The sequence below is a fragment of the Eutrigla gurnardus genome, assembly GCF_963514095.1.
Source record: "Eutrigla gurnardus genome assembly, chromosome: 21".
NCBI classification, from domain to species: domain Eukaryota; kingdom Metazoa; phylum Chordata; class Actinopteri; order Perciformes; family Triglidae; genus Eutrigla; species Eutrigla gurnardus.
Window position 1 is genome coordinate 8,222,108 of NC_139932.1, and position 12,377 is coordinate 8,234,484.

General features: G+C 42.3%; 1 protein-coding gene across 1 annotated transcript in view; it reads left to right on the forward strand.

Annotated features, from left to right (window-relative positions):
* ptn (pleiotrophin) overlaps positions 1–9,693 on the forward strand; it is a 41,924-nt gene extending 32,231 nt beyond the window's left edge. The window contains exon 5 of the mRNA XM_084039101.1: positions 7,549–9,693. Coding sequence (XP_083895227.1) covers positions 7,549–7,604 — 56 coding nt within the window. The 3' untranslated portion in view covers positions 7,605–9,693. The remainder of the gene's footprint in view (positions 1–7,548) is intronic.
* Positions 9,694–12,377: the final 2,684 nt, after the last annotated feature.

The following is a 12,377-nucleotide window of genomic DNA, read 5'->3' on the forward strand; positions in this document are numbered from 1 at the left end:
GTACCCTTTTTATCTCCAGAGCTAGGACTACTAAGGAAGTGCAGACTTTTAATCATATCTGCCAAAGTTTTTCCAGTTTGCACTGATCGACTGCGTGTACTTAGTTTCACAAATGACTTTAACAGTGTCACTACTTTTGTTGACTTTATTTAGCATCTTCTGGATTTTCTCTTCGGCCCATATGTGAAGCAAATGTCGGACATCCATAGAGAGAATCTTTCATTCTTTTCAGTCCATGGCAACAAATTGCATCCAGCATGTTGGTTCCCTTGTGAACTGTGGTGCGGAACAAAACTGATCTGAGAGCGCTTTTAAATCTGTAGTTTGGAAAACTACATGATGATACATTTTTGCATTTTATTTCTGGTCTGGTTCCTGTTCACATTACTGACAGTAACTCTTTGATTGGACCGTTTTGGGGATTTGCATTCTGCATCATCGGGGGGGAAATCAAATTCTGGTGACTGACAGAAGTTTATGCTACACTTTAATGCTTCTGATGAGTGTGTTCATGTTCTATGATTATTAGGTGATAACAAGCATTATTCATATTATGTGTTATGATGAATAATGGTAGATAGGGCTGAACCCACATGCGTGAGGCATATTCCTGGCGCTGATGTGCTTACACACACACAGACGGCTCATCAACAAGACGTGTTCATGGACTTTGTAATGTGAGCTGGAGAGACTCATCGAAACATAACGTCCTTAAACTCTCAACGCAACACAGTCGCCTTTTTGGACCGGGTTGAAAGCTGGGAATGTGATTCGTTATTAGGAGAAATCGCATCATGTTGCGAGGACGGCTCGGATCAAAAGAAAGAGCCGCGCAGATGCAAACTAATGATTTACAAGAAGAATTGCTCCAGCACTTTCTTGTACTGTCAAATCGTTGTAAACAGTTACAGGGAATGTTAGACTGGTTGGTTTGTTTAATTAATTATAGCTGAAGGGATGTTTACCACTTGTGTGTCTCTGTTTATTCAGATGAATGGCTGAACTGCTTCCCAGCGACACTCTTGTACATTTGGTGCCGTTTTTGATGCCCTTTTAGCAACGAAACGCACGGGTCAAACAACCTGGAATAAAGTCATCTGAATTTAATTTTAATTACGATAAATGAACATCATGTTCGTGCATCAAGGCATATTTGAGTGGGTTTATCCGACCTCCTGGCACATCTCAGACTGACTGCATCTTCGCTGTTAAATCCCACAAACCCTTGCAAATGACTCTAATCTCAGGCAACGATTCCCATTCACATGATGGAAATCCACCCACCTAAGTGCTAAATTGAAGTGGTGGTGTTAAAGCAAAGGGGGACAGGTTAACTCACTATTCAGGTGTAATTACATGCTTTTAGTGTTCTGCAGTCACTTCAAAGAAATTGGAGGCAGAGGGCTCTGACTTCCCGCATTCTACAGGAAAAATGGCCAGTTATCGGAAAGCTGGAGTTGACACAAGATTTGAGCTAATGGGAGAATATTAAATAACCATGTCGAGTATATTACCGTCTGCTTGGTGTAAAAATGGCGATAAGAAAGCCTCCGCTTCCAAGTGAGGCGATGCCCTTTGTTAATCTGTAAACAAGGATGTAACTGACCCACTGTGACTGTCCCATTGTCCAAACAGGATTATAATGAGTGCAGAATCGCTGCCAACGGTCATAAACAGCGCCCCTTATCGCGCTCGGCAGATGACATGTGTGCACACAAAAAAAGGTTTGCACACACAGTTTGCCTAACCTTACTGTCACTTCATCAAACGGCCGCAGTCAGGTGAAGCCCTGAATGACGACAATAAATCAAATGTGACAGTTTTCTTTTTTTCCTGCAGGAAGTAACACGTACTTCTGCTTGACTTGTTTTCCTTAAGATGTGACGCCAAACCCTATTTGAAGGAGGAATCGGTTAAATGTTTAACCAGGTAGCACATTATTAATGCATTGTGACGGGAGGAAGCTTCTCCAGGAGCTCTACTGTACTCGGCATCTGGGACTCCCTGCCAAATGTATAATACAGGATGCGTCTGCTGAAATATCTAGAGATGTATATGGATTTATCATAGGCGACACATTCTCACTCCCAACTCGATGAAGACAGCAGCTTAGGGCGCATTCACACCAGGAACGTTCGATCCGTACCGTACCTCGGCACGATCCCAAATGGGCCTCGGCCCGATTGCCTGTTGTACATACATCCTCATGTCGTGATACGACACACGCATGGCTTGATGTTGTTTTCAAAGAGCGCTGTCTCAAGTTAACACAAGAGAGAACAACACAGAGAACATGACTGAAACTTTACTGACAAGTCCCGTCTGCACATATTTCTAGTAAAAACTCGGCCTGCATCAGAGCATGTGAGCAGGAGCGATCGCGAGTGAGAGGCTGCTGAAGCGGAGCGGATTTTTATTATAAAAGGACCGGTCCGGTTCCGCTCCGGTAACGCTCACACCACGAATCTGAAGCCCAAACCCAACCCAGAATCCGGGAGATCCGAGTTAAACACTCAGCGATTATGGGAGGGACGGCCTAACGATTAAAGCCTACGTCATGTCCACATTGCGTACCTGTGCATGTGCGTGTGCATGAACCGTACCGTACATAAATCCACCTCTTCCAAGCGTGCCAGCGTCGAGGAAGCGTACCGTGCTTGAGTACTGGCCAAACAATCCGGACTTAAGGCTCAATGGTGCCTGGTGTACGGTTGGTGTAGTGCTACGTACCCCTCCCCCGTCAGTTCTGTATGTGACAGTAATGATTCCATTGATGTTAAAGACCTCCAGCAGCCAATAGTTATCACTCTTGTCCAATGGGAGCAAAGGCCAATGACAAACATACGTGTATGTATTCTTGCTTTTACATTTGGAGGACTTGTTGTGTAATGTCCATTGATTTACATCCAGAGCTGTGGGGGATGGAACCGATTCCATAATGCAGACTGGTCTCCAATATTTCAGCGTTCATCACACACACACATTCACACTGTGGCCAATTTACTCATCTTTGGACTGCGCAACTGCTGACATGCAATTTGCATGTTCTATTTTTTCCCCCCATTTGGCTATACTAGTTAGTGTTATAAAGTGAATATAAAGAGCCTTACGCCAAATGATGGATTTAATCATGAACCCCTTTAATTTTTCACAGCGCAGTATAGAAATTCAAGACAAGATGGTCCAAATTAAGATCCCCTTAAAGGACGCATGAGTGCATCCACATTCCTGCGTTTCAAATGTAATTCCCTGTGTTTCATTATGCAGTAATAGCGAGGTGGACCATGAACCTCTCACGTTAAAAATGTCCATAAAATGCAAATATATTCACATACTGGATGTCTGCGTGCATGCAAATGGAGAAAAAAAAGGTGTTTGCTTTGCAGGCGTAGTGTGCAGCGCTGCGTACCTCATCAATGCTAAAGGGAATCCAGATGCATGTATGGGGGAGTGACGGTCTAAGAGGTGTGACAGTGAAGACAGTGACCGAGATGTGATGTGCTTCCCCCCACATGCATCTGCCAGTTGGAAGATAAGCCCTGGAGGCAAAGGGGTTACTGGGGAAAAAAAGAAAGCGGGTGCAGTACACAATGAGATGTGTAGAGGAAGGAGGAATTGTGTTTGCTTTTCTGTGTCGGGGGGGATGGCAGAGATACAGTGAACGGCGGGATCAGGGAGCTTATGAAAAGAAAACAGAAAATGTTTGGCTTTGGAACGACTGAGATGGAGAGAGGAGAGGCCATCTCAACCTCCCCTCCGGCTGGGAGCAGAGATCTGCCCAGCCAAATCTGCAATTCTGAGCAGCCACCTTGGCTTGGGAGATAGGTCCCCCCCCCCCCTGACTGCTGCAGGTTGCTGTGATGGAGGTAGCATCTGTCATTTTGCAGATTCTGGAGGAGACAATGCTAAGAGGCGTCTTGGGAGCGATCCGAGACTCAGAGTTGCGTGTCTTTGCTGTCTGGCCCAGGTGAAACACGGACCCCGCGGAGCGAAGGAGGGGAACAAAGAGTGACAGCAATGAAACATTATGAATGCCTGTAGAAACCTCAAGGTCCCCGCCTTTCTCTTTCAGCAGGAAACAGGAGTGAGCAGAGTGTTTGGAGTGTTCGGATGCCAGAGATGATGTTTTGGGTCGAACAAAAGGCTTTTGTAGGAATAAATCTGCCGTCTTTGAATTTGTTTGGTGGATAATGTGTTTGTTTCATTCTTTATGGACAGACAGCAGGTGATTAAGTCAAAGACATTTTTTCAAAGTCGAACAGAGGTCCCGAACAGAAGGTTTGATGGTTTTAGGTTCGCCAGCCAAACTGTGGAATAGAGATTTCGCTAGAAATGGTTTTATTTGATCATTTCACCGTGTGATGACCCAGGTCCAGCTTCTGGAGTCCTCAGCTGTACTGCTGGGGCAATAGAGCCTGAGACACGGGAGAACCAGAACCAGAACCAGGACTGTATGTGACAGAATGTCAGACCCCACTGCTGTAAAAGAGAGCTTTTTTGAAAGAGACTGTCACTCAGAAACACGACCACTTTTGTCCCCAGGGGCTGCCAAAATCAACACAAGAAAGAAAGTTCCCCATAGTAAAACAAACACCTCGAGCATCAGCTGTGGAAGTGGTTTTCCACATGTAGAAGCTGCACTGCAGTTGGCTGCAAACTTGACATTTTCTTTGAAATAGAAAGATGAAAGTAGACAAATTACAGGAAACCAAGGGGTCGTGTTGAGGTTCATGGTCGGTGGCTTATTTTAATAACGAAAATGTTCATGGTGAAATAAATGTGGTGGAAGAACATCCATGCATGCAGCTTTTGCTATTACAGCTGGTCGAGATGGAGCTAATTTGATCTACTTTATGTACATTTTTATAATGGATAATAAGATTTAAGGTTATAATATAGATGAACAGTGGACATCTTGATCACATGTCAGCTCAAATTGATCAATGGATTGTTTTTTTTCTCTTCGATTACCATCTCATTGACATTTGTATATTTATAACATGAATATAAAGTAGTGAAACTGACAGCTTTGTCATTAATATTATTGACTTTTTTTTGACCGGCCATTTCACTCCACTAGACGAGGGCGGCTTCGACCACAGTTGCTCTCACCACACACATCCGTCCTCTTTCTCCATTAGCGGCCCATAATTGTTTCTCGTTGCTCGAGTAGACTAAACAAGGTCGCCTGAGGGACACCAAGTTTGGCTGCTGCATCTAGTTGTCTTGTTTTTGGAAGTATGTTACAAGCTTCCAGGGGAGAAAACGCCTTGTCATGATTTCACCAGCTTCATGTCGGGTCTCATCGAAATATTTAGAATTAGTGCAGTTTTTAAGGATTTTTACATATAGACTGTGTATAAGGAGTGATTCACCCGTTGCTTTGTGGACTACAGTTTTGAAGCCTCGAGTTGGCCATTTTGGACTTCACCATCTTGGAATTTTGGCCAACAATACTCACAAGGTAGCCAGGCCCTGAAGCATACCCTGTTTTATTGCTTGATCTACTCTAAATCGAGCATAATTGACTAAATTCACTTCATGCTGTGTTGAAGAAGACATGGAACTAGTGACTGAGACCATAAACTCATGTTTACAATGTTTACTGAGGTAATAAACCATTGAGACGAAGGGTCGTATATGAAAATACCAAATGAACGCTGTTAGCAAATTGTTTAAATAATTCTTTCCCAAGTTTTGATAGGTCATTGTTTACTGTAACTGTGAACACTTTAATCAGTTTATACTATAAAAAGTTACTTTGTGGGTCAAATACATACAGTAGGGTATATGACATCCCTCTAAAATGTTGTAGTACAAAGTAGTAGTTCAGTAGTAAGTATAAAGTAGTTGTAAATATACAGTAAGTACCTCACAGTTCTACATAGGAAGTTATACTGCTACATACAAATATCCAAACTACAGATTCTGCCCTTGACACAGCTTTTTAAATGTGTCCCCCGTGTTTTGGCTGAGGGCAGATTTGAGCCGGAGACGGCAGCAACGGCCTGATTATGAGTTTGTGTGTCAGAGACGAGGAGGGCCATGTAATGTGCAAATGCAGCAGAAAGCTCTCCAGCCTGATACCAGAATCCCACATCTCACATATGGAGAAAGATGGAACAGAGCCGCCATCGCTTCCTCTCTCCGGGGAGCAGAATGTGCTGACGGAAACAACATGTGGAGAGAAAAAAGAAAGGGGGGGGGGGGAGAGGACAGATTCAAGCAAATGAAAACAAGCTAACAAATGGGACGCAAGAGCAATTTCCGTATGTGCATGGTTGAGAGTGCTTTGCACGTCAAAATCCTAATAGTAGTTTGAGGCTGAGGTGACAGGAACGGGTTTCTGAGATCTCCTTGGGTCCACATTCAGAATGTTAAAAGGCTGAAACTCAATTGAAATCTCAGCGTACCTTGTCACTGTACTGCACTGCTTGCTGGCATGTCATTACAGAATTTGTGGAGGTGTCCTTTCAAGCTAATCCATTTCATACAAAAATTAAATCAGGATTTAAGTGCAGCCTTTTCATATCATCATCACAATGTATTTCTTTTTAAATACACCAAGTTTTTTTTCATACATCACATGTTTTGGATTTGTCAGGGATTTTAATCAAATCTGCTTTTTTTCGGTGTGACTTCCACTAGTTTCACCTCTGAAACACCATCAATATTTAAATATGTGGGGCTTTTTTAGTTTGCATTTAACACACCTACCATTTATGTTAAGCTGGTTGACTTTTGAAACCTAAACAAAAGCGATTTCAGAGGATCTGAATTTAGTGTAAAGTGCAGCAGTGGAATTTCACTTTGGGTTCGGTGGAAATAAAAAGGGTGGTGGATTATGCAGGCTGACATCTCTGTTTTACATGTCATAAACTGAAACACTACTTATACTTTAGTTGCGCCCAGCATTGAGGAAATTATAACAATATGTTTTGAAAAAAGGATAATTAAATACACTGAGAGGAGCAGAAATACAAACTTTAATTTAATAGGACTTTCATGAGCAACATTAATCTAATCAAGTGTCCCAGTAAACCATGATGGTGGGACACACTGACCTCATGGGGCCTGCTAATGTTTTTGTTTGTCTCATAAAGCAAAAGTTCCATATTTTGGGATATTGCTAGGTTGCTTTATTGCGGAGGGTTACAGGAGAAGACAAAAAACAACATTTTGTGCCTTTTTTTCCAGTGTTTGTGCCACTAAGCATTATATTTATAATACAGACATTACAGTGGAAAACAAGCCAACTGTTAAATTGTTAAATCCTACTTTAAATTTCTCAAAGTTTGAAGCCCATGGCTGGACCATGGCTTCTGTCATGTTCTGTCAATATGCTGTAGCAGGAAGTTGATAGTGGGGGTTTTCACGGAGCAAGGCCACAAAATAAAAAATATTCAAACTCACGGTTGATTATTACAATCTTAAGTGGAGCATTTGTGCTCTTCATGGAGACAATGGGATTGTTTATTTGCCAAAAACGCCACCCCTGGCAGGGAAAGTGTAAAAGTAAACACTGTGTGCTCTTTTCTTCTCTTCCAGACGCAAAGAAGCAAAAGAAGGAAGGCAAGAAGCGAGAGCGTGCCCAAATGGACTGATGAGGTTGTTTGTCCCCGGCAGGAAGGAAGAAGAGGGTGGAGAAACCAAGTCCACTGCCCTATTTCAACACGGTTCCTCTTTGTGTGTCCTGTAGGTCGACAGTAGGAGCCTGTAGAGCTTTTGACAGAACCAGTGGAAACATGACTTTTAGTGACGACGTGTTTTACTTTTCTTCTTTCTAGTGCCTAGAAAACAACTCGTATATTGCGATAGGAGATGTAATACTCAGCGGTAGGGATGAATAATGAATATGGAAGAGATTTGTTTACTAGCATTCTTACCTAATGATGTTATTTTTTTAGGATTTGCCTTCTTACGAACAAATTGGATAGAGTTTGTTTCTACAGTCGTGTAGCCTAACTCTAATTTGAAAAAACCTCTTTGGTCCATGCCTCGACTTAATGAAGCAGTCTGTGAAAATTGAAACTCTAAACATCTTCACTTAATTAATTTGTGCAAGAAGAAAAAGAAGGAAACAAAGGCTATATGAGATGTCTCTTCCATTTCCAGTAAGAATAATAGCTCTGTCTGGATGCTGCATGACATAGCATCTGTACAAGTATGCAAACTACTACTGTTTTAGTGTGTTTTCCTCCTGCTGCTCTGTTGTACCTCAATTTATACCCACTGATTTTTACTCTCCAGCTCTTGGCTGTAAAATAATAAATAAATAAAAGTCCTCACCATTGTAGTCCTCAGTTGGATTTATGTCCCCTTTATTTCCCCTTTCCAAAAATAAAAATGAATATAAAATAAAGCTAGAATCTATATTTCTCATACTGCATCCCCACAAAATTAAGAAAGAAAGAATTGGAACTCATTTAATATATCTTTATTTGAATTTCATTCTGAGAGAAATGGCACAATGTAACCACTTATGGCAGTTCATCTTACAGTGTCAAAGGTGGCCAGTGATAATAATTAATTGTCCAGAACAGATAATCAATCAAGAACGCATCGAAAAGGAAAATCAATACCATTGTTACTGTACAGGAAGTATCATAGTGGGGGAGGGGGAGGAGAATAAATGAGGGATTTTTTTGGGGTGGAGGAAACATTCAGATAGTAGCTATTAAAGACGTGTATACATTTCAAATGTACCACATCCGAATTACATATAATTTGTTATCATATAGATATATACAATGCAAACGATAGACTGTAAAATTAATTTTTTTTACCTATTGCAAGAGAAGCCACAAGCCACAGTGAGTGAATACACAATGGACATCTACATACAGAAGCAAATGAAAATGAACACTTGTATGTACATTAACACTTGCAGCAGGCTACGGATTTTACTTTTTTTTGTCTTTTTTTTTTTTAATTGCTGATTTTGCTTTAAATCCACATGTTGATCGTGACCCTTGAAGTTCAGAGTGGGTCAAAAAAAAGAAGAAAAAAAGCTTCATCTTCAAGGTGAGCGTGAGGCCTCATGAATCTACAAGTGAAATCAAAATGAAGCCCTCGCCTCTGGGTCTTTGGGTAGCTGGAAACGGGTTTCAGCGTCGTCCTCCCGGTTTCCAGCTCGTTTTTCCCGCCCTTTCTGGCCGCAAACGTCACTCTTCAAATCCCCTTGAACGCTGCTCTGAAGCTGAAAACTGGATCGCTCAATTTTCAAGGCAAAACTCCATTTCTCACCATATCCTTCCCTCAGAAATGTACATATGTATACCCTCTACTCGTATAATCTACTTGAAACACTTCTGTAAACCATAATATTCATATCTTTATAGATTCTTCATAACATTTCGATTCCAAAACTAAAAAAGAAAGAAATAAAAACTCTCTGGCTATACACTGCTCATATTTCAAATTGCAATATTACATCTGTACTTTGTACAATGATTAAAGAAACGGCTTTACTAAATGGGATAGAAAATGTACAATATAATGCATTTCCATGTAATTCCAGCAAAGCTGTGTCTAAGTGAGTCTTTGGAAGCCTGTTGCTAATGAAAGACTTGCTCAAAGAGGAAGGAGTGATGGCGGAGGAATAGACAATCACACTGTGCGCATCGTCCCTGATATGTGCTGTGATATTTTGTCCAATCTGATGTCTTCATGCTGAGGATGCCATTTAGAAAACACACACAACAATATGCACACACACACACACACACACACACACACACACACACACACACACACACACACACACTGTTCTGTGTATAATGGCAGACACACACTGAAAAGCACAATTTCCCATATAACAAATGAGAATGCACACACACACACACACACACACACACACACACACACACACACACACACGCACGATGGAAAATCAACCAAAATAGCCCACTGTGCCTCCAGGATAGCATTGAAATAAGTCACTGCTGTGACCATACACTGTTCATTTTGTGATAAATTACCCCAGAAAGGCATCGAGATTATGGTTTCAGATTGTTCAGTCCAAAACTTCCATTGCCTCCGCAATCAGACGGCATCTGTTCAGATTTGGAAATTATAGTAGCGGGAGCTCAGAGCTGAGAAAACCCAAAAAGTTAATTTAAAAACAAAAAAAAAAAGAAGAAGAAGCTGAACACGCTACTTTAATGTGCATCACATTGCAGCCCCTATCGACAACTTTCAGCACAGACGCAGGAAGAGATACAACAGAGATTTTAGGATAAAAAGAGCAATTTGCTTATGTTACTCTTGATAAGGCACTTCAAATTGCTCCGTACAATCTGGCGATATATGTATTTTTGTCTCCGATAAAAGTCCCGCAGCGTCCGCGTTCTCACTTCGGTATCGGCTGCACGAGATTGGGCCCCCAAGAGCGAAGCCAGAGAAACCTTAAATTTGACAAACCTTACATGTCACACGTTCTCCATAAAAGGAGTTTAGCCCTTTGACATAAGCCGTATGAAGAGGAGCCCAGCTAGCTCTGACGGCACAATATGATCTGTTGAGTACAATAGAGACAATGTTTTCTCTACTCGTATTAGAGGGATGAACATCGGGATATATATGTCGTGACGTATGCGTTGAAATGGACGTCGTAAAATACCACGGTTATGATCATAATGACTCCAAAGTGAGAGACTGTGGATTCTGTGTTTGCACAACATGAGAGTGAGACGCAATAAAAAAAAGAAAAAAGAAAAAAAAAGCACAGGAGGTTGGAGGGTAAACAGCGCCGTATCGCGCCGTGTTTACACCAGGCGGCGGATTTCGTCTGGGACACTGAAATTCCTGCAGCAGAACCCTTGGCTGACCTGCTCACGACGGCTGTGACTTCTCCAAACATGGTCCACATGCAGCCCGATCCTCCAGCTTTGGATTTTGTCACTGACAAACCAACTCTTCCTCTCTCTCTCTCACACCCCCCCTCCCTCATTGTAGCCATGACTACAAAGGCAAGCTTATCTGTTTCATAGGTACAAAGTGTACACCTAGGGGGGGCTGTCTCCCTCCTGTGTGTGACAGCCGTTCTCTTTCCCTGTCAATAAACAACGCTTCCCTGTTCTATCATGAGCCCACATTCTCTCACATCATCCACCCCCGTCACCCCCCACCCTGTCACCCCCCCACCCCGACAACGCCTGATACAAGAACATCTTTTTGTTCTCATCTGTCCACCAAATTGGCAACAGGAGCGAGGGGGGAGCGAAGCTGTTTACGAGAATTTTGCTCCTGATGTTTGAAGTGCGTGCCGTGGAGATAACCACTTTTGTGTTTTAGATGTGCCCCCCCCCCCCCCCCCCCCCTCCCCCTCCCTTCCTCTGCTCCAGGAGGTGATAAACTGCCATCACCTTCCATCAAACACCCAAGCAGCGGCTCAAACCGGGACCCCGCGTCTACCGCCGGAGCTGCAAGCCACTTACTCCCCTCCTGGCATCACTCAAACGACAGCTTAGCAAAGATTAATCAGATATTCTGGAAGGCTCTCTACCCACTACTGAGATGTGTGACGGATGTCAGACAGACACGGCTCCACTTATCACCGTGACGGATGGCTGGATGTCTAACTCGGATGGATGCGCTGGTTCCCGCTGAAACCACTTGGAGAGATGAACAGGAACGGGACGTGCAGTGGAAAGTGGTGGAAAGTACATTTACTTAAATACTATGAATGTTAAGGTACTTTAAAAAGTGCTCGATCATACACACATACTATTCCAAATTTCTGGTGGTTATACACTAAAGAAAACATACTTAATAATATTCTATTCCATTTCTGGCAATAGATTCCCTAAATGTGACACGCTGGCCCTTTAAGAGTTTTATTAGTTAGTTTTATTTAGGTATCGAGAGATAATGGATGTTTGGTATTTCAACATGGCATTCTGCTGTAGTTTGCTTGCAATGCAATGTAAATACCAGTGTGCTAGGTTAATGCAAAAAAAAAGTAATTTTCATGTAAATGCATGTACAAGGATGTTTTCCCTACACTTGTTCTGCACATATAGGAGCTTTACAGTGTAACGAAGCAGGAAGGAAGGAAGAAGATAATTAATAATAGAACAAGCTAATATATGTATATGTACATATATTTACATTACATTTATGACCTGGTATATGAGGTCGGGACTGTAACAGGATCAGGACTGGAGCACTAAGTGGGGCATGGGTTCGGGGATCGCAAGCACAAGCTGAGCGTGTAATGGGCAATCTTTAATCTGGAATGTAGGTGTTCCACGTCGTCCTGTAATCTGATCAGCCTCATGGTGAGTTTTCATTATAGGATCTGTCCCAGATCTCGGTTTAAGGAGACAGCCTTGAGGAGCTGCTCCTTGCGGGCGTAATTCTTTGCAAACCCCCCT